Source organism: Jaculus jaculus, chromosome 19 (assembly GCF_020740685.1).
Source record: "Jaculus jaculus isolate mJacJac1 chromosome 19, mJacJac1.mat.Y.cur, whole genome shotgun sequence".
NCBI lineage: Eukaryota > Metazoa > Chordata > Mammalia > Rodentia > Dipodidae > Jaculus > Jaculus jaculus.
This window is the reverse complement of record NC_059120.1, coordinates 50,949,088-50,972,008: the sequence shown is the minus strand read 5'-3', so window position 1 is coordinate 50,972,008 and position 22,921 is coordinate 50,949,088. Positions and strand designations below refer to the sequence as shown.

General features: G+C 45.3%; 1 protein-coding gene across 1 annotated transcript in view; it reads right to left on the bottom strand.

The window, feature by feature from the left end:
• Positions 1–2,973: 2,973 nt before the first annotated feature.
• Positions 2,974–22,921, bottom strand: part of Dph5 (diphthamide biosynthesis 5) — a 38,922-nt gene continuing 18,974 nt past the window's right edge. The window contains exons 5-8 of the mRNA XM_045138347.1: positions 16,938–17,058; positions 9,230–9,269; positions 4,955–5,058; positions 2,974–3,515 (exon numbers count right to left, since the gene is read on the bottom strand). Of these exons, the coding sequence (XP_044994282.1) occupies positions 3,292–3,515; positions 4,955–5,058; positions 9,230–9,269; positions 16,938–17,058 (489 nt within the window). The 3' untranslated portion in view covers positions 2,974–3,291. The remainder of the gene's footprint in view (positions 3,516–4,954; positions 5,059–9,229; positions 9,270–16,937; positions 17,059–22,921) is intronic.

Sequence of the window (22,921 nt, the reverse complement as noted above, 5' to 3'; positions counted from 1 at the left end):
TGTGAAATCAAAAGGAACACAGTAACTAGAACCCGCGTTTCTAGTCAGAGGAAAGATGGGAAAAGGGGAACCAGAAGGTGGTGAAGGCCGGGAGGACAACCTAGTTAACCTGCATAGGCACCCCAGGGGTCACCCTTAAGTTAGTTATTCATGTGTGGATGTGATCCTGCTCAGCAAACCCCAAACCACCCAACTTCCTAAGCTCCTGGTGGAGTAGGACAGCCCCACATGGAGCCAGAGGCCTGCAGTCTCTAACCACCGAAGTGACAAGGGATCAGCCCACAGAGGGCAGGCTGGCTGTATCATCCTGAACCTCACCAAGTGGATTGTCTACTAAAATGAAACTCAATGTGACATTCAAAACGTCCAGCTTACCCCCAAAGTGAGCTGAGAAAGCAGTGGCATCACATCAATGTGAATGGATGTGTCAGAGCCTACAGCCACTTACGTCACTTTGTACATGTGCCTTACCTGGGAACTGGGGAATTGAACCAGGGTCCTTAGGCTTCCCAGGCAAGTGCCTTGGCCGCTAAGTCATCTCTCCAGCCCTAAACTCTCATTTTTATAATTTCATTAATATTGAGGTCAAATTAAAAACAGAATAGGGTTGTCAGATTTAGCAAAAAAAAAGGTATCTAAATATTAATTTTACATAACATTTGTCGGGTTCCTTACTTTTGGTGGCTTTCCCAATTCTTTTTTCATTGTTTTCATCACTTTCGACTGACCAGTGTGATTTTCTTTTTATATATTCTTCTTGGAATTCATTGAGCATGTTGGATGATGTGTTGATTAATTTTTACCAAATTTCAGGATGTTTCTGCATTTATTTCTTACCGATGAGACAGGGTCAAGTGTAGCCCAGGCTGGACTCAAACTACATAGCTGACAGTCATCCTTAACTTCTGAGTCTCCAGCCCCCACCTCCTGAGTGCTGGGTTTCTGGGTACGGTCTACCATGCCTGTCTGGTTAATGAGGTAGGGGGGGATTGAAGCCCCATGCTTATCCAGTCCTACTAAGTTGTCAGAATTCAATTTTTAAGATATTTAGCCGGGCATGGTGGTGCACACCTTTAATCCCAGCACTCAGGAGGCAGAGGTAGGAGGACTGCCATGAGTTCAAGGCCACCCTGAGACTCCATAGTGAATTCCAGGTCAGCCTGGGCTAGAGTGAGACCCTACCTTGAAAAACGAACAAAAAAAAAAAGATATTTATTTATGAAAGAAAGAGAGAGAGAATGGGCAAACAAACTCTAGACGCATGCGCCACCATGTGCATCTGGCTGACGTGGGACCTGGAGAACCGAGCCTGGGTCCTTAGGCTTCACAGGCAAGGGCCTTAACCACTAAGCCATCTCTCCAGGCCAGAATTCAATCTTGAAACTGTGTTCTCCTGCAACAAACAGTAATGGCTGCCATCTTCTTCTGGGGCTCCTTGGGGTCTCCAGCACATGCACGGTGCAGGAGTCAGCTGAGGACGACCTATGGTTACAGGATAAGGAGGCAGCGCTAAAGACACCCCCTTCCTGGCACCTGATCTTCTGGGGCTCCTAGTCCATTCACTCTAGTTCCAGCCTCGCCACACACTGATGAGACTTTTTCTTGTGCTGTAGTCCGTCTCTGGTAGGCCTGGCAATTCTTTGTGGGAAAGTCACACAGTCAGAATTCTGAGCCTGACGTCTGGCTGGCTGGTGTCCTTTCTGCAGCAGGGAGATAGGTCCCGTGTCTACAGTCTGTAACCGGAGACGGCGTGACCAAGAAAACTATTCCAGGGCTACCAAGCCAGAAATTCTTCATTTCAGAATTCTTAAATGTTTTCTGTAACACCTCAGAAGAAAATAATATAAAAGTGACTTAAGCATATTCGGCTCTTTCCTATCACATGCCCAACTGATTGAAAGTGGGATGCTTGCCAGGAGTGGTGGCACATGCCTTTCATCCCAGCACTCAGGAGGCAGAGGCAGAGGCAGGAGGATCACCATGAGTTTGAAGCCACCCTGAGACTACATAGTTAATTCCAGGTCAGCCTGAGTCAGAGTGGCACCCTACCTCAAAAAAAAAAAAAAAAGATATTTCATACATATTAAGGTCTTTAATGCCAAATGGAATTTGTCTAATTTTTTTTCTAGTTAACTGATAATACCAGGAAGTAAAGAAATTCTCAACAAACTTTCAAAGAAACTACTAAGCAAAAAGGTCATTTTAAGGACTGGGGAGATGGCTCAGTGGTTAAGGAGCTTGCTGGCAAAGCCTAAAGACCCTGATTCCCCAGGACCCACATAAGCCAGATGCACAAGGGGGCGCGCTGCATCGGCGTTCATTTGCAGTGGCTGGAGGCCCTGAAACTCTTACTGTCTGCCTTTCTCTGCCTCCTCTCTCACTTTCTTTCAAATAAATAAAATAAAAATATGTTTTAAAAAGGTCATATTGTTTGGGCCATGGAAATATTCAACCGAACAAGCACGTAGCAAAGCTACTTCTATCCCTGCTGACAGGAAGCAGTGCGGACGTTACAGTCACTAAATGACGGACTTAAAATTGGTAAGACTGCTCAGTTATTTATACATCCTGGTATACCACCTGAGTTGGTGATATTATCCAAGTATCTTTCCCTTTAAACCTAATTTTTAAAAAGTTTGATTTTTGTAGTTGGCAGGTTTTCCATATGTCAGCTTGGGATGTGAAAGATGCTATTCAAAACCAAATAGTCACTGCACGGCTGGCTGAACGCTTATAATTAACAATTATATATTATATATATAACCTCCAAGATAAAGCAGAATGAGTCACACAATTGGGATGTCAGCTCATGAAGACACAAATGAGAAGGGTGTCACTTTGTGGCCTGTGCTGGGTGGAGTTTGGTTTTCCCACCTTTGTTCACGCGTCCTGACACCAGCTGCTGTCGGGACGCTTCACCTGCCTGGCAGACAGTCGCCTTCTTTTGAAGGCAGATTATAAAAACAATACGTGAACAGTTAGCAATCTTTTATTTGCTTTTCTTGCCACTCTGGTCTGATTCACATTGCAGTTCCCGCGAAGTGACACTCAGTACAAACAGGTTTTGCACAGATCTGCAGGCTGAAGGGGCCGTCACAGCTTCCCGGTGGGTGTCACTCCACCGAGGGGGTGACAGAGAAATACCGCTACAGAGGAAGAGGGGCTCCGCGGGCCAGCCTGGTTGTTTCTGTCACTTACTAGATAAACCAAAGGAGCCACTTTCTGTCACACGAACATGTGTCCATCTAGGGTCCAATGAGGTGAACGCGGGACAACAGACAATGCCCACGCTCAGCGTCCATTAACGCTTTGAGAGTCTGAGCTGCTTTCTGGTATGGAGAACAGACTCAGCATCTCCATCTCCAGCGGATGCAGGCTGCCCCCCGTAATAATCAGGGAGTGCAGCGGTCCCCCCAAGTCCACAGTACGCATCTGCTGTAAGGTGCCTGCCGCAATCTGCTGGTCTTCAGCTCCAACCCTGGCCAAGCCAACACAGAGTGTCTCTTCGGTGACTTCTGTTGAGAGAGAAGGGGGCGGGGAGGGCACTCAATTCAGAACCCGCATCAAGTCCAACACTCAAGACGATGAGAGCCACAGTGAGTGGAGCCCCAAATGTCTTTGGACAATCGCTGCATACCAATTATCTACCCTTTGGGAGTTCCAAAGATTCATACGTGTTGGGCTTAAGCAACTTAATAAATAACTACTGCTATCCCATACTCCTTATAATGGCCTAACATCTGTCTCAAAACAGATTCTCAGTGAATATGTTGTGACACAATTTTGTTTTAAATAAATTCTTGAGATATGCACATATGGACCAAGAGAGACTGAAATAACAAACGTGAGGTTGAGATAAATTTATGGATTTGAGTTTCTGTTCAGCCCCTTATTTAGCTATGGGACAAACGTCAGTTTCCTTATTTTAAAAAGAATGTATCATTAGCTCTTAAGTGGTGACTGTGACGCGAAATACAATGGACAGTAAGAGTATTTAGTAAATGACAGAGCCCTTAACAAGTCTCAGCTACTTCCGCACGGCTTATGCTTTTAAGTTCAGAATAATGCTCCTTGTTAACCTATCAGCTCAAGAGCTGCCCTGTCACTGGACGCGCTGTTGAGGAAAGCTCTAGTGACTGCGCTCCTCCACGACGGTGCCTCGCCTCAGACGAGGAGGAGCAGCCGCGAAGAAACTCAGCACAAGGTTATGAAGACAGGACAGACTTTCACAAATGTAGCAACAGCTCCAAGTGAGAGTAAAATATGCAATGATCACTCAAAAACCTCTATTTTTTTTTTTCAAGGTAGGGTCTTGCTCTAGCCCAGGCTGAGTTAGGAGGATCACCATGAGTTCAAGGCCACCCTGAGACTACATAGTGAATTCCAAGTCAAGTCTGGGCTAGAGCAAGACCCTACCTCAGAAAAAACAACAACAACAATAAACAAACAAACAAACAAAAAAAAAACTGTGTTAATCTTATTATACAGACCTCCATTATTTTTCTTTCAGTACAACTTAAACCCTATGCAATAAACTTAGGAAAAAAGGACATGAAGCCAGGTGTGATGGCGCACGCCTTTAATCCCAGCACTCGGGAGGCAGAGGTAGGAGGATCGCTGTGAGTTCAAGGCCACCCTGAAACTACAGAGTGAATTCCAGGTCAGCCTGAACCAGAGTGAGACCCTACCTCGAAAAAACAAAACAAAACAAAAAGGACATGAAACGTAGTGCAATGCAAAAATACTGCCTCCTGCTTCAGGGATGGTGTGTGAATGGGTGGGAGGCATTCGATCTCTCTCTCTCTCTGTCTCTCTCTCTCTCTCTCTCTCTCTCTCTCTCTCTCTCTCTCTCTCTCTCACACACACACACACACACACACACACACACACACACACACACACACGCAGTATAGCCGCAGAAGGACGAGGACAGCCTCTACAGGGTCCTGAGTACCTGGTTCTTCTCCACGCTCTCTGTGATTCTGAATGATTTCCAGGAGCTGCTGGGCTGCTTGATTGACACTCATGTACCGAGGAGGTTCGTAGATCTTCCTTCCCCTGTAAGAAGAAAGCTGGGTGCCGCTGTTCTTATCCATGAAACGTCAAGTCTGACACTACATGCAGTTACTCCCTCAGGCGCAGTGAAGCAACTCGGCTTACACTGTGGGGTCTTCACACGAAACCCACCTTACTACATACACCAAAGTGTGGGTACAGGGATGGTTTAAGTCTCATCAGCTTTCTTCTGTGTTCTACATCAGCAGCCCCCAATGTCACTGAAATGATGGCAGGGTTAAAAATCCAGTAACAAAGACAGATGCCTAGATCAGAGTTATTTTTATTCAAAGTGATGCCTTAGCAAGCATAACTCAAATGAAATGTCAACTTGGCATAAATCCTAGTTTAATCAGGTTCTATAGTGTTCTTTTATTTATTTATTTATTTTTGTTTTGTTTTTTTGTTTTGTTTTTCGAGGTAGGGTCTCACTCTGGCTCAGGCTGACCTGGAATTCACTACGAAGTCTCAGGGTGGCCTCGAACTCATGGCGATCCTCCTACCTCTGCCTCCCGAGTGCTGGGATTAAAGGCGTGCGCCACCATGCCTGGCTAGTGTTCTTTTAATGTTTTTAATTGTTTTATCAAAGTAGGGACTCACTCTAGGCCAGGTGGACCTGGAATTCACTATGTAGTCCCAGGGTGGCCTCGAACTCACGTGATCCTCCTACCTCTGCCTCCTGAGTACTGGGATTATACAGGTGTGCACCACCATGCCCGGCTCTATATTTTTTTATATATTTTATTTTTATTTATTTATTTATTTGACAGAGAAAGAGGGGGCGGGAGAGACAGAGAATGGGGGTGCCAGGGCCTTTAGCCACTGCAAACGAACGCTAGATGCGTGCGCACCTTGTGCATCTAGCTAAAGTGGGTCCTGGGGAATGGAACCAGGGTCCTTTGGCTTTGCAGGCAAACACGTCTTAACTGCTAAGCCATCCTTCTAGCCCCCCCGCTCTATGTTTTTTATTTTTTTCACTTTTTGTTTTGTTATTTTGAGGTAGGGTCTCGCTCTAGCCCAGGCTGACCTGGAATTCACTACGAAGTCTCAGGGTGGCCTCGAACTCATGGCGATCCTCCTACCTCTGCCTCCCCGGTGCCGGGATTAAAAGCATGCACCACCACGCCCGGCATTATGTTTTTTTATTTTGAATTCTGTGAGCCTAGGCATGTGCATGCCAGAGTGCTCAGGTTAGGGTTAGAGACGAGCTCAGGGCAGCCTTCTCCGGGTAGCTGACCCGCGGGCCTCCAGGGCATTCTCTCTCCCTCCCATTTTGCCACAGCCCGAGGCTTTCACTGAGTTCTAGGGATCTAACCTCAGATTCTCATGCATGCACAGCAAGCGCTCTATCCACTGAGCTCTCCCCAGCCTTACTATTTCTTGTGTTTGGCTTTACTTTTTCACCTTTTCCTCTAAGAAAGGTAGACTTATTAAAATCTGAAAATCTTGACTTATTAATTATTAATACATGCTTATTTCTGTATGCCTCAAAAGCCTGCCAGATTTCTTTGATGATTATAACAACCAAAAAGTAAGCTTTTAGAATGGAGGAAAATAGTTTATACTGGTGATTATGTTGATTTACAAAACTATTTTCTTTATCAGTGCTACCCAGTAGAAATATAATACAAACTACTATATAATCTCAAATATTCCAGTAGCCCCAGTGACAAGTTTAAAAAGGCAAAATTAATTTTAACAGCATATGTTTGATTCAGTATAATCCACATTATACTTTAATAATTATTTATATCGAATTTAAAAAAATACTTTATTTCAGAGAGAGAGAAAGAAAAAGCAGCAGACAAAGAGAATATATGGACCAGGGCATTCAGCCACGGTAAACAAACCAGATTAATGTACCATCTTATGCATCTGGCTTATGTGGGTCCTAGGGAATTGAACCTGGGTTCTTTGGCTTGACAGGCAAACACCTTAACCACTAAGCCATCTCTCCAGCCCTAGAATATGAAAATATATACATACACACACACACACATACATCTTGGCTTTTTGAAGTAGGGTTTCACTGTAACCCAGGCTGACAAGGAATTCACTCGGTAGTCTTAGACTGGCCTCAAACTCTCAGTGATCCTATTTTTACCTCCAGCGTGATAGAATTAAAGGTGTGCACCATCATGATGAGCTTACATAGAATTACTGAAAACTATTATTATTTTTAAAAAATATTTTGTTGGGCTGGAGGGATGGCTTAGTGGTTAAGGCGTTTGCCTGCAAAGCCAAAGGACCCTGGTCCGATTCCCCAGGACCCACATTAGCCAGATGCACAAGGGGGCACATGTGCCTGGAATTTGTTTGCAGGGGCTGGGGGCCTTGGCACGCCCATATTCTCTCTCTCACTCTCTCTCCCTTTCTCCCTCTTTCTCTGTCAAACAAATAAATAATGGAATATTTTTAAAAACATATTTTGTTATTTGGGATGTATAGAGCAAGGCAGTGGGAGGGGGTAGGTGTTCAGGGACTCCAGCAACTGCAGAGGCTTTATAGGCAAGAACCTTAACTGCTAAGCCCTCTCTTCAGCCAAAACATTATTATTATTATATTTTTGTTTGGTTTTTTGAGGTAGGGTTTCACTCTAGCTCAGGCTGACCTGGTATTCACTATGTAGTCTCAGGGTGGCCTTGAACTTGCAGCGATCCACCTACCTCTACCTCCCAAGTGCTGGGATTAAAGGTGTGCGACACCACGCCTGGCTGCAAACGTTATTTTTATATTAAGCTTTTTAAAGTCGGACATACACTTTCAGCACATTTTAATTTGGATGTTAAGCTTCCATTGGAAAGATTTACTTCTAAATATTATAAATTATGTTAATAAATTATATTTATGTATTAGAGCTTTCAAACAACATGTAATGGTTGTAATCATTCCATGGCTATGAAACACATGTGGGCAGGCAGGAGCTCCACTGACTGCACTGTGACTCCCGTGACCACACACGAGGAGTTCCACTGACCTGCACTGTGACCACACATGAGGAGCTCCACTGACTGCACTGTGACTCCCGTGACCACACATGAGGAGCTCCACTGACTGCACTGTGACCACCGTGACCACACACGAGGAGCTCCACTGACTGCACTGTGACTCCTGTGACCACACACGAGGAGCTCCCCTGACTGCACTGTGACCACCGTGACCACACACGAGGAGCTCCCCTGACTGCACTGTGACTCCTGTGACCACACATGAGGAGCTCCACTGACTGCACTGTGACCACCGTGACCACACACGAGGAGCTCCACTGACTGCACTGTGACCACCGTGACCACACACGAGGAGCTCCACTGACTGCACTGTGACTCCTGTGACCACACACGAGGAGCTCCCCTGACTGCACTGTGACCACCGTGACCACACACGAGGAGCTCCACTGACTGCACTGTGACCACCGTGACCACACACGAGGAGCTCCACTGACTGCACTGTGACTCCTGTGACCACACATGAGGAGCTCCACTGACTGCACTGTGACTCCTGTGACCACACATGAGGAGCTCCACTGACTGCACTGTGACTCCTGTGACCACATGAGGAGCTCCACTGACTGCACTGTGACTCCTGTGACCACACATGAGGAGCTCCACTGACTGCACTGTGCCTAAGCACAGATTCTTTTACTCCACACGGGTCCCGAGTGCAGACGGAGGTGAGCTGCCCTCGGGCAACAGCTGGAGGTGAACATGGGACTCAAACTCTTACGCTTTCCTTCCCAACCATCCATCTGTTCAAAGATTTACTGGTACATGCCCGTTATTGTTCAGTGACGAATCTATGACTTGATCAAACTACTTACCATTTTTTTAAAAATATTTATGTGCAAGGAGAGGAAGAGAGAGAGAGAATGAATGAATATGGGCATGCCAGTGCCTCTGGCTGCTATAAAGTCCAGATGAATGTGCCATTTTGTGCCTCTGGCTTTATGTGGGCACTTGAACGTAGGCCATTAGGTTTTGCAGACATGCAAGCATCTGAACCACTGAGCCACCTCTCCAGCCTGCTTATCAATTTTTAAAAACAGCGTGTTCTCTGTTTACTTGTTGATGTAAGCTCACTTTTCAGCAGTGTTTGGAACTGGGCCATTTAAGCAGAATTTATGATTTCTTCAAGGAATTCCAATGGATGTATATATATCCTCAGAATAAGAACTTACTTCATTAGATTTTCCAGAGACTGCTCCTTTACTTTGATGTCTGCAAGAAGAAAAAGAAACAGTATTTTAAAGACAATGGAAGGATCGTCCATGCTTATAGAATGGCAGAATTAATACTATGAAAATGACAGTAATACCAAAAGTAATCCACAGATTCAATGCAATCACCAAGACTACAATGACTTTCCTCACCAAAGTGTAAAAAAAAACTCAGTAATTTATATGGCAACAAAACAAACAAACAAACCAACCAACCAACCATGACTAGCTGCAGCTGCTGTGCGGAGAAAGAACACAGCTGAGGACCCTCAGGCCTGGCCTCAAATGCCCAGTGACGGGGACGGTGAGAGCACCGCACCGCCCGGGACAGACATGCGCACCGACGGAACGGAAAAGCGGGCCAAGACATAAACCCACACAGCTTGGGTCGCTTAAACTGTGACCCATAAGGCAAAAAACAATCGGCTGGAAAAGGACAGCTTAGTCAACAAACGGTGCTGGCCAAACTGGATATCGCGCACAGAAGAATAAAGTAGGCCTGTATCTCCCACCCTGTAGAAACGAAGTGGATCCAAGGCCTTACTTTAAAACGTGAACTACTGAAAGTGGTAAAGCAAAACACAGGGAATATGCCTCAAGATATAAGCAAGAACATTCTGGACAGGACTCAAATAGCCCAAGCAACAGCCTCAGGAACTAATTTAAAAGTTTCTGTACAGAAAAAAAAAAAAGAAGAAAGAAAAAGAAAACCAAAAACAACAACAACAGCAACAAAAAAAACCCACCAGCAAAGTGAACAGACAGACTACAGGATGGGAGAAAAGTCTTGCCAGCTATCCTTCTGACAGGAGGTTAATATCGAGAATTTATAAAAGGCTGTAAAAATTACATACCCAACATGCAATTACCAAATGGGCTACAAAATGAATAGAGAGTTCACAAAAGAAACCCAAATGCCCAGGAAGTATTTTGAAAAGTGTTCAAGGAGCTGGAGAGATGGCTCAATGGTTACGGCACTTGCCTGTAAAATCTAACGATCAGAGTTTGATTCTCTAGTACTCATGCAAAGCCAGATGCACAAAGTGATACATGCAGCTGGAGTTTATAGTGCCAAGAAGCCCTACAATGCCCATTCTCCCTCTCTCTCTCTCCCTCTGTATCTCTGCTTGTATATAAATAAGTAAATAAATGTGTTCAACATGCCCCGGCATAAGGGAAATGCAAAATAAAATCACCTTGAGACTCCATCCACCTTAATTGGAAGGATTATAACAAATGCTTGTGAGGGGAAAGCAAACTCTTGCTGTTAGTGGGAGTGCAAAGCAGTACAGCATGATAAAATTAAGAGTTCGGGCTTTTTTTTTTTTTTTTTTTTTTTTGGTTTTTGAGGTAGTGTTTAGCTCTAGCTCAGGCTGACGTGGAATTCACTGTTTTCCCTGGCTGGCCTCGAACTCATAGCAAGTCTTCTACTTCAGCCTCCCAACTGCTAGGATTAAAGGTATGTGCCACCATGCGTGGGCAAAGGTTTCCTAAAAAATAGGAGCTAGAGCTGCCACATACCCAGCTATACCACTCCTGGGCATGTCTCCAAAGGGCTCCATATCCTACCACAGAGGTACTTTCGCATTCATGTTTACTACTGCTCTATTCACAATAACTAGACCATGGAAGCAGCCCAGATTTCATCAACAATGAATGGATAATAAAAATGTATACACAGGGCTGGAGAGATGGCTTAGCGCTTAAGCACTTGCCTGTGATGCCTAAGGATCCTGGTTCGAGGCTCGATTCCCCAGGACCCATGAAAGCCAGATGTACAAGGGGGACACATGCATCTGGAGTTCGTTTGCAGTGGCTGGAGGCCCTGGTGTGCCCATTCTCTCTCTATTTGCCTCTCTCTCTCTCTCTCTCTCTCTCTGTTGCTCTCCAATAAATAAAGTGAGCACAAAAGTTATTTAAAAAATGTACACACAGTGGAATTTCACTTAGCAGTAAGGCAAAATGAAATTATGAAATCTGTAGGAAAATGAATGGATCTGGAAAGAAATATATTGAGGTAGTCCAACATCCATGTTCTCTCTCATTCGTGGATCCTAGCCCGCATGTATGTATGCATGTACATACACACACACATACACACAGACATACAAGTGTGGGTAAAACCTAACACGAGAATGGTGACCTCGAGCAGGTAATGAGATGACAATGACCAGAGTGGGGGAGGGGTGAAAGGACACATAACCCATCTAAACAGAAAGGAGGAGGGCGGGCCTGAGGGGAAACAGGGGGATGGAGGAGGGAGGGAGGGGGGAACCAACTGAAACCAACAGTGTTTGAAAATGCTATAATGATACCTAAAACCCTGTATGGTAATTTAACAATTAAAAAAAAAAACAGTGCTTTTAATTTAAAATAACTACTGTATCCCAAACCCTTATACTTCCATCAAGAGTCACCTACATTTTGGGGCAGCATTCTTCCAGAGTTCCCCCCAAATAAGCATGAGTTTGTGAGGTCTCTGTTCACACTTCTGGGCAGCTACTTTTGTTTGTGATTAAAAATTTTTTTTAATTTATTTGCAAGCAGAGAGAGAAGTGACACAGATAGAGGGAAGGACACTCCATGCTCTCCAGCCCCTGCACATGAACCCCAGCTGCACATGCCACTTTGTGCATCTACTTAACATGGGTACTGGGGAATCAAGCCTCGGTTGTTAGGCTTTGCAGGCAAGCTCCTTAAAATGACCACCTATGGTTCTGGAAAGGCCACTCGTAGAAAACAGTCATGAGCTTGGCCCTGAGAGCATCCTGCAGGGATCTAGGCTTCCAGCTGAAAAAAAGCCAAATTAAAGAATTAGATAAACATTGGCATATTCATGACCTAGCACCTAATCAAAATCTCGACTAACTGGTAACTACACAGACTCAGCTAAAATGTCCAGCTATGTTCCTATTCTATGCTAGTTTTCAGGCATCTTCAATGGATGTCACATAAATAGAAAATAAAGATTCTTACAACGATTTCGGAATTAACTTCTGCTTTCAGATAAATGGTGGAACGTGCCATAATTATGAAGAAATACCTTAATGCCACGCTTTCAACAGGGCTTCAGAGTACTGCCAGGTGTGGGGCACCACAGCGATCTGCCCAGACATCACCTCTGTGCTCACAGACTCTGACAGCTCCCTGGTGGCAAATATTTGCTCCTTCCTACTTCTGAATCATGGCTGCCCGACTGACCTGCCTGGAAAAGGTGACAAGCAGGCGGCCAAGCTCGGCGCAGGTACAGCACACGCGACAGGAGAGCAGCGGCCGCTGCCGGCTCCTGCGCCGGGACAAACACTCAACCAACGCTTGGCTTGGAAAGTAAGTCTGGCGTCAATGCATCTTCTCCTGTAGACTTCAAAGACCTTCTTTAGTGATGGTGAAATTTCTTCTTATGAAAGACAGGAAGATCGCTTGGAAATGATAGCAGTGGGTAATCTCACATATACGGCTTTCAACGTTCATGGAACCAATGCTGAAGTTATTTTTCAGATTTGAAGTACCATATGTTATTTAATATTTCAAGTTAGACGGGTGTGGTGGTGCACGCCTTTAATCCCAGCATTCAGGAGGCAGAGGTAGGAGGCTCGCTGTCAGTTCGAGGCCACCCTGAGATTACATAGTGAATTCTGGGTCAGCCTGGACCACAGTGAGGCCCTACCTCGAAAAACCAAAAAGAAAAAAAAATGTATTTCAAGTTGTCAACTACATGTGGAAAAAATGAGCATCTGTTATCAAAAATGTGATCTCCACTATAATTACCAGCATAAATTAAATCCTATTATTTCCTTTAAATGATACAAATTCAATGATTTGCAGTACAATACTAATTCATTCACCTCAACTTTGTGAAATGCTGTTTGTTTGTGGCTATGTAACTCAGACTAGACTCAAGCTAGCAATCTTGCTACCAGCTCCCGAGGGCTGGGATTGTAGGGGTCCACACACTGCCATAAAGTCTTATTGATGATATAAGACCTTTTATAATTACGAAGAACTTTTAAAGGCAAATAAGGCTGCAACATGAATTTATCTAAGCCAGACCAGTTTTGCTTTTTCCCTGTCTGCCCACCTCAGCATCGAGGCCTAGCCTTGCATAATGTGAAACATTACGAATGCCTCCTAAATCAACACATTCATGTGACTCTCCTACCACCTTCTCCCTAGCCCAGCGACAGCGCCTTTAAGCAACATGAGCTCAAATTCCTTGTTCTTAGAAACATCTGTGTAATGACTATTACGTGACCTTTGATTAGCCTCTACTATATCACGGGTATTGATCTTGTCATCAAGCAAATTATTAGTATGGCTTCCTATGATGATTTGTCCTCACTAATCCCCAAAGGGCTCGACCCATAGCAGGTTTTCAGTAAGTACGGACTGAAATAAATGCTTAAATGATGGGCTCTCTGATGGGAGAACTTGGAACGGTGCCGTCCTACACTTCACAGCCTGTTCCTGCCTTGGCTAACAGAGTAAGAAGTTACACTTTGAAGCTTGTCTTTTCCCAGGAAGCTAAGGAGGGAGCTGGCACTTCCAAACAGCTCAAGAGCCAGGGTTTGGGTGTATCTTCCTGTCTGCCAGTGGGTAAGGAACTTAAAGATGTCCTTACCTCTGATGTACTTAACTCACAGGTTTCAAACCTCTGTGAGCAGAACCAATGTCTAGTACTTCCTTCCATTAATATCTCAATGAACCAAATCCCGTGTTGGGCGCCTGTAAGCTCTCATAAGCCCCTGTGAGCACATTCCCTACTTGTATCTCCAAAGGTAGATGCGGTACTCTCTCCCACAGGTTTTTTTTTTGTCGAGGTAGGGTTTGGCTCTAGCTCAGGCTCACCTGGAATTCACTACGCAGTCTCAGGGTGGCCTCAAACTCAGTGATTCTCCTTCCTCTGCCTCCCGAGTGCTGGGATTAAAGGCGTGCACTACTACACCTAGCTCCTGCCTGCATTTTGAACGAACAGTTGGAGAAATTACTGGGTTGCCTACGCCTTAGGCTCCTCTTCCCTCATTCTGTTTTAAAAATTCGAGTCTTGTGCTAGAGAGATGGCTTAGTGATTAAGGCGCTTGCCTGCGAAGCCTAAGGATCCATGTTCCACTCTCAAGATCCCACATTAGCCAGCTGCACAAAGATGAGGCAAGCACAAGGTCATACATGCCCAATGAGGTGGCAGAAGCGTCTGGAATTCAATTTCAGTGGCTGAGGCCCTGGTGCACCAATTATCTCCCCCCCTCTCTCTCTTTCTCACTTTCTCTAAGGGGAAAAAAAAAAAAATTGAGTCTTGCACTTGGGAGGCAGATGTAGGAAGATTGCTGTGAGTTCTAGGCCACCCTGAGACTATCTAGTTAATTCCCAGTCAGCCTGAGCTAGAGTGAAACCTTATCTTGAAAACCAAAAAGAAAAAATAAAAACGAGTCTTGTTTCAAAACACATGTGCACCCTAGTATCCCCACTTCTCATCCTTCAGTTTAGTTCACTCCTTTTAACAAGATTCTTTTAAAAGGTATCTTCCCCCATCATCCTACTTTGAATATACCCTACTCCTGGCCTAAGTTAGCTCTGAGTTTGGGCTAAAAAGATGAGAACACAATGGCAAAGGCCAGCGTTTGGGTTAGTAAGGACTCCAAAAGCGTCTCCTGTCAAACGGAAACTCCAAGAACAAAAGTATAAAACCAAGTAATTATTAAAAAGCACTAACAGCCAGGCATGGTGGTGCATGCCTTTAATCCCAGCACTTGGCAGAGGTAGGAGGATCACCACGAGTCTGAGGACAGCCTGAGACTACGTAGTGAATTCCAGATCTGGACCAGAGCAAGACCCGACCTGGAAAAACTCAAAAAGAAACAAACAAAAACGAACAACAACAAAATGTTCTTTAGACAGCTCAGCAGTTAAGGTGCTTGCTGGCAAAGACAAAGGACCCAGGTCTGACTCCCCAGTACCCACGTAAAGCCAGATGCACAAGGTGGTACATGGGCCTGGAGTTCATTTGCAGTGATTAAAGGCCTTCACACACCCATTTTTCTCTCTCTCCCCCTCTCAAAAAAAAAAAAAAAGAAAATTAGCATGGTGGTGCATGCCTTTAATACAAGCACTTGGGAGGCAGAAATAGGAGGATTGTCTGGAGTTCAAGGTCACCCTGAGACTACTTAGCAAATTCCAGGTCAGCCTGGGCAAAACCCTACCTCAAAAAAAAAAAAAAAAAAAAAAAATCTTTAAAAAAATCATAAGGGCTGGAGAGATGGCTTAGCGGTTAAGCGCTTGCCTGTCAAGCCTAAGGACCCTGGTTCGAGGCTCAATTCTCCAGGACCCACGTTAGCCAGATGCACAAGGGGCACATGCGTCTGGAGGTCCTTTGCAGTGGCTGGAGGTCCTGGCGTGCCCATTCTCTATCTATCTATCTGCCTCTTTCTCTGTCACTCTTAAATAAATAAATAAAAAACAAAAAAATTTAAAAAAAAGCATAAGACATTTTTCATAAAGCAGGCTGCAGGCCACAGCACACAACGAGGGCCCAGTCTACTGAACCCATTCCTGCCTCCTGTGAAATCCCAGCCACATGACTCTTTGTTTGGTTTTTTGAGGCAAGGTCTCACTCTGGTCCAAGCTGACCTGGAACTCACTATGTAGTCTCAAGGTGGTCTCGAACTCACAGCAATCCTCCTACCTCTGCCTCCCGAGCGCTGGAATTAAAGGTCTGCGCCACCACGCCCAGCTTAGTATTTCTTTCGACAACATTTGCCATTGGAACAGGGAGTAAGAAATATATGACTTACTACAATTTTAGAGTCTCTGGTCGAAAGCAAAGCCTGTGTCATTGAAGCTTGGGAGCACTGTGTTGCTCTACAAAGACAGCAGCCCTGGCTCTTTCCGCACTAAGTGGAAAATAAAATTCGGGAGGCAGAACAGAGTGAGAAAAGCTGGGAGGAAGAGGCCATCTGGATCCTGCCAGTTCTGCCACCAACTGGCCACGCGCTATGGGGAGATCACTCCGTCTTCTGAACTTCAACTCCACCTGTTTTACAGGTGTCAATGAAATGACCTCCAGAGACTCTTTGGGACATACCACTATGATTCTGTGTTCAGAAAATGTTCTAGAAAATGCCAAATGTTCAGTGGTGAGACTAATGCTTGATATTTGTCTGCCAAAAGGCAGTAATGACGGTAAACACAGAGTGCTGGAGTGGATGTATAGGTTGTTAGAGGGCAGCAAAGTACAGTGTATAAAATAGCTAGACTGAGGCTGGAGAGATGGCTTAGCGGTTAAGCGCTTGCCTGTGAAGCCTAAGGACCCCGGTTCGAGGCTCGATTCCCCAGGTCCCACGTTAGCCAGATGCACAAGGGGGCGCATGCGTCTGCAGTTCGTTTGCAGTGGCTGGAGGCCCTGGCGTGCCCAAACTCTATATCTGCCTCTTTCTCTCTGTGTCGCTCTCAAATAAATAAAAATTTAAAAAAATATATATATCCAGACTGTGTCCCTCTCTTTTAATGTGGGTACTGGGAAATGGAATCCTGGATGGCATATGTTTCAAGCAAGAGCCTTTACCAGCTGAACCATCTCGCCAGTCCTCCTTTTTGCCGCTAGCTGGCTACCTCCAGAACGCTGCTCACTCTAACTCCGAATGGAAGAAGGGAAGCAGCGCCGCGGAGCCGCTCTTACCCAGCAGGCACAGCGTGTGCACGCCGCTGTGTCTGTTCCTCTTCACCTTGTCGAAGAAGCTCTCCGGTCTCCAGGTGTCCGTCCAGAAAACGATAGACACCGTCTCTCCAAACTTATACAGCTGGAACAGACAGAAAACCGAGTTGATGATGGAGCCCTTCACTGCCACTTCACGTTTCAACACTCAGAGAGGTTTCCCGAGGTGAACAGATTCACTTAGAGATGAGACCACTGTCGTAGTCACTGGATGGCGCTGGGATGAACTTCCAAACCAGGCACAGTTTATGGGAGGTGGGGATTTGCTGAAGCTGACAGATCCAGGGGAAGTGCCATAATGGCAAAAAAGAGAAACCAACCACCCAAAGCAAGAACAAAAACAAAAACAAAAAAACCAGGCAGAACACAGACTGCTCTCTGCAGACCTTCAGGCTGGATGCCAGGATCTGTCCACGGTGACCCCACCTCCAGCCAGGTGCCTGGAGATCCAGTTTCAAACCTGAATAAACGCTTGACCAGGATGGAGAGATGGCTTAGCGGTTAAGCGCTTGCCTGTGAAGCCTAAGGACCCCGGTTCGAGGCTCGGTTCCCCAGGTCCCACGTTAGCCAGATGCACAAGGGGGCGCACGCGTCTGGAGTTCGTTTGCAGTGGCTGGAAGCCCTGGCGCGCCCATTCTCTCTCTCTCTCCGCCTGCTTCTCTCTCTGTCTGTCACTCTCAAATAAATAAGAATAAACAAAAAAATTTAAAAAAAATAAACAAAAATAAACACCTGACCCTACTGGGGGACACCCACACAAACTACCACAACCACCAAGGCTCAGAAAGGTCAACTGATTAACCTAAGGTAACACAGCTGATAAAAACACAAACTTATGTCTAAGGTCACTGTGGTGGTTTGATTCAGGTGTCCCCCATAAACTTAGGTGTTCTGAATTCTAAATTCCCAGCTGATGGAGATTTGGGAATTAATGGCTCCTGGAGGCGGTGTACTGTTGGGGGCGGGCTTATGGGTATTATTTATAGCCAGCACCCCCATGCCGTGTTTGGCACACTCTCCTGTTGCTATTGTCTACTTTATGTTGGCCAGGGGGTGATGTCCACCCTCTGCTCATGCCATCATTTCCCCTGTTATCATGGAGCGTCCACTCGAGTCTGTAAGTCAAAATAAACCTTCTATTTCCTACAAGCTGCTCTTGGTCGGGTGATTTCTGCCTGCAACGCAACCTCACTGTAACAGTCATGTTTCTCAGTAAAATCAACAAAGTATGTATTCACTCCAGTCATTGCTCAAAATTCGTCTCCAATCCCTAGTTTAACTTTTAAGTTTCCTTTGTTCCTGTGGTGGTTGGAACACATGGACCCATCCATAGACTCGAAACTTTTTTTTTTTTTTTAATTAAGCTTGCAACTTATGTGGAGCTGTGCTGGAGAAGGGTTCACGAGGGTTCATGAGACCTTATAGTCGGGCTCTGAGGTGGGCTCAGGGCAGTTTGAGCTCTGGCTGTTCATGGTTCCTGCCCCCCCCCTCCCTCCCTCCCTCCCTCTCTCTCTCTCTCTCTCTCTCTCTCCCTCTCTCTCTCCTCTATGCTGACACATGATGGAGTGCACCAGCTTCTGCCATCGATGGCATTTCCCTGGATTCTGTCGGCTTGAAACCAACCCTTTCCTCCCATAAGCTGCTCTGGTGGGATGTGTGTTCAGCCACATACAGGGAGCTGCAGCAGCTCCCTTACTTTAACATTTCACAACGAGCAACCTTCTCCACATCTGCTCTGTGCCCACATGGTCCACCTGGCTTCAGCCCTGACCTCAGCAAGCTTCTCTGCACTGCACGTCACCTACGTTAGTCTGGTTCTACATCCCGCGCAGAGAAGCCCTTGTTCTGAGTTCAGGCTCTGCAACCTGCTAATCATGTGACGTCACTTGCTAATCACGTGACACTGCTCGAAGTCCCTCTCTCTAACTGGGGCGGTAGTGAAAGTGCCGTTCTGCCACTCCTAGGCTTGTGAACACCAAAAACATGTACAAGTGTGTTCAAATGATAAAGTTCTTGTCGAGGCACCGTACAAAGAAGACAGTTTCAAGTCGGTGTGTGATAAAACTTAATGCTAAAGTTTTTGACATCTGAGTAAATGCCCATTCCTGTCACTTTCAGCTGCATAACTGATGCAGAAACTGATGACTCATCTTTCCCCACCACCTTATTTGAGTCTTTGATACCCCTGGTCAGAGTGGCCCTAACAGCCTCCCAATTCACCTCACTGCCACCAATACCTCCTTTCAGACGTAAAGGCGCTCTGTAAAAATGCTACTCCATAACTAGGCTCTAATGCTTCTGTTAATTTGTAAAATAAACAAAAATATTTTATGTGGTTTGTAGGATATTTCTTTGTTTTGGATGGCAGTTTTTTGGTTTTTTTTTTTTTTTTATATGCTAAAGGGCTGGAGAGATGGCTCAGCAGTTAAGGTACTTGTCTACAAAGCCTAATGACCAGGGTTCAATTCCCCAGTATGTAAAGCCAGATGCATAGAGTATCACAGGCATACACACACACCAGCAAATAAAAAGAAAACTATTAAGCATAAATAATAATGTGTTACTATAAAATAATGATTAAGTGGGTGTGATGGCATGCAATACTGGTACACAATGATGGTGAGTTAAGGCAAGCCTGGGCTACAGAGAAACACTCTACCTCAGCAAAGCAGAACGGGGTTGGAGAGACACCTCAATGGACAAAGTGCCTGCCTCGAGCACGAGAACCCAAGTTCAGTCCTCGGGATGCATGCAGTCAGGCCCGCGCGTAGCAATCCCAGCGCTGGGAGGAAGAGACAGCAGCATCCCTGCGGCTCACTGGCCAACTAGCCCAGCTGATCAGTGAGCTCCAGGCCAGTGAGGTGACACCTGAGGTGGGCCTCTGGCCTCCCCATGTATACACATATCCCTGCACACACGCACGCGCGTGCACACACACACACACACGCACACACACGCACGCAAACATACACAGGCGTATTGGAAAAAAAAATAAAGCCAAAATAAGCAAATATAAATAAATTGAAATTAGAAACAACAGTTTAAAATGGAAAACGGGCTGGAGAAATGGCTTAGTGGTTAAGCACTTGCCTATGTAGCCTAAGGACCCTGGTTCAAGGCTCAATTCTCCAGGTCCCATGTTAGCCAGTAGCACAAGGGGGTGCACGGGTCTGGAGTTCGTTTGCATTGGCTGGAGGCCCTGGTGCGCCCATTCTTTCTCTGTCTGTTGCTCTCAAATAAATAAATTTAAAAAAATAAAATAAAATGGAAAACAGGGCTGGAGAGAAGATGGCTCAACAATTAAGGTGCTTGCCTACAAAGCCTGATGTCATGGGTTCAAATCTCCAGTAGCCACGTAAGGCCAGATGAACAAAGTGGCACATGCGTCTGGAGTTTGTCTGCAGCAGAAAGAGGCCCTGGCACTGCCATACTATTTGTCTTTCTCTGCCTTTGTCTCTCTCTCTCTCTCTCTTTATCTCTACTTGCAAATAAATAATAAAAAAAAGGAAAACAAAGAAAAAATTAATACACTATATCTAGCAAGTAGTGATAACTGAAAGAAATAAAGGCAGGCATGGTGGTGCACGCCTTTAATCTCCCAGCACTTGGGAGACAGAGGTAGGAGAATTGATGTGAGTTTGAGGCCACCCTAAGAGCCCAAAGGTGATTCCAGGTCAGCCTGGGCCACATGAGACCCTACCTCAAAAACCCAAAAAAACAAACAAACAAAACAAAAGAAAGAAATAAAAGCTTTTCTATGAGCTGAGCTCATCCATGGTTACAGAACCATGTGAAGGTCTAATGTCCTAATTACGTTCTTTTCTATGAGCTGAGCTCATCCATGGTTACTGAACCATATGAAGGTCTCATGTCCTAATTACGTTCTTTGTACTGGGCTCGATTTCATCATTCCTACATTAAGTCCCAGAAAACAATGAAACCAATTAATGCTTTTAAAAACTGGCTGGAGGGCTGGAGGGCTGGCTTAGTGGTTAAGGTGCAAAGCCCAAGGACACAGGTTCAATTCCCCAGGACCCATGTTAGCTATATGCACAAGGAGGGGGCACATGTCTGGAGTTCATTTGCAATGGCTGGAGGCCCTGGCATGCCTGTTCTCTCCCTATCTCCCTCCCTCTTTCTTTGTCAAATAAATAAATAAAAATAAAATATTTAAAAAAAAAACATTAACAGTAGTGGCTGGAGAGATGGCTTAGCAGTTTAGGCCTACAAAGCCTAAGGACCCAGGTTCAATTCCCTAGTACCCACTTAAAGGCAGATGCACAAGGGGGGACATACATCTGAAATTCACTGGCAATGGCTGGAGGCCCTGGCATAACTATTCCCTATCTCCTTCTTTCTCTCTCAAATAAATAAACTCTCATAAAAAATTAACAGTTAAAACTACTGTAAGGTCAACAATGCTGATTATCCTAAGTGTACAAAACAAAAGAAATTAAGTTGCTACTTTTTGAAAGTAATGTACATTTTCCAAAACAGATGTGAACTATGTAAACAAAAAAACATATGGTAATACTCAAGGTCATTTATGCAACACCCAAAGAGAGGAAGCATTTCACTATGAGGAAAGTGCAGAATGTTTTTGTCTGAAGTCAGCCGCAATTGATGAGTTTTTATCCAGAAATCACAGCTATCTGGTTTTCCAAAACTGAGTCATTTATCTGTCCTTTAACATGTCTCAAAACCATTTCAGACTTAACATGTATGCAAAATCATTAGCATACTCATCACACTAATGATTAATAAAATGATAAAGGGGAGAATATGCCTGGCTTATATGAGGACCTGGGTTCAATCCTCTCCACCAAAAAAAAAAAAAAAAAGAAAGAAAGAAAGAAAGAAAGAAAAATAAGGCCGGGCGTGGTGGCGCACACCTTTAATCCCAGCACTGGGGAGGGGCAGAGGTAGGAGGATCACTGTGAGTTCGAGGCCACCCTAAGACTACATAGTGAATTCCAGGTCAGCCTGGGCTAGAGTGAGACGCTACCTCGTAAAATCAAAAAAAAAAAAGAAAAAAAACAACAGAGAAGGGCAAGGGGAGAAGGAGGAGGAGGAAAACAACAAGAGACAGAACACAAACACAATACACAAAGAAGCAACACTGAATTTCAGCATCTTCTAACCTCTGTCAGGCCGCGGTGTACACACATACACACACACACACACTCACTCTCCCTCCCTCCCTCCCTCTCCCCCCTCCCTCCCCCCCCCCCAAGTGCTAAAGAAAGACATGCCAAAATGAAGACTCTGGGCGTCTCTAGGTCGAGACCATGGGTGTTTTTTTTGTTTTCCTTATTCTTCCTTTTCCTTTTTGGTCTTTCGAGGTAGGGTCTCACTCTAGCCCAGGCTGACCTGGAATTCACTATGGAGTCTCAGGGTGGCCTCGAACTCATGGTGATCCTCCTACCTCTGCCTCCAGAGTGCTAGGATCAAAAGCGTGTGCCACCACACCTGGCTTTTTTTTTTCTTCTTCTTTACACCTACTGTATTTTCCTAATTTGAGCATGTAAGTAATGTTACCATGGAAACTGCTGTTCTTTAAAAAAAAATTATTCTAAAGAAACTGTAGAAGCTAGAAAGATCTCCCCTATTCATAGCTACACCTCTGCTAGAAGGTGAACACCTAGAATATATAAAGAACTCAAAAAGCTGAACAAGAAGTCAAACATCCCCAGTCGATGACTAGGCACAAGGACGAAGCAAGCAGTTCTCAAAGGATCGGCCTGGAGACGCGTCCTCACGAACCACCAGCGCTGCGAATGGAAACCTCTGAGACTGCGACTCTGCCCGGGCGCCCCAGCAGTCAATAAGCAGGTCACGACAAAGGCTGGTGGGCATGTGGCCGGAGGGCGCCCTGGGCACCACTGGTGGGAACGTGAACTAGCCCGGCCGCTAGGGGAATCGGTACGGAGGCTTCTCAAAAAACTAAA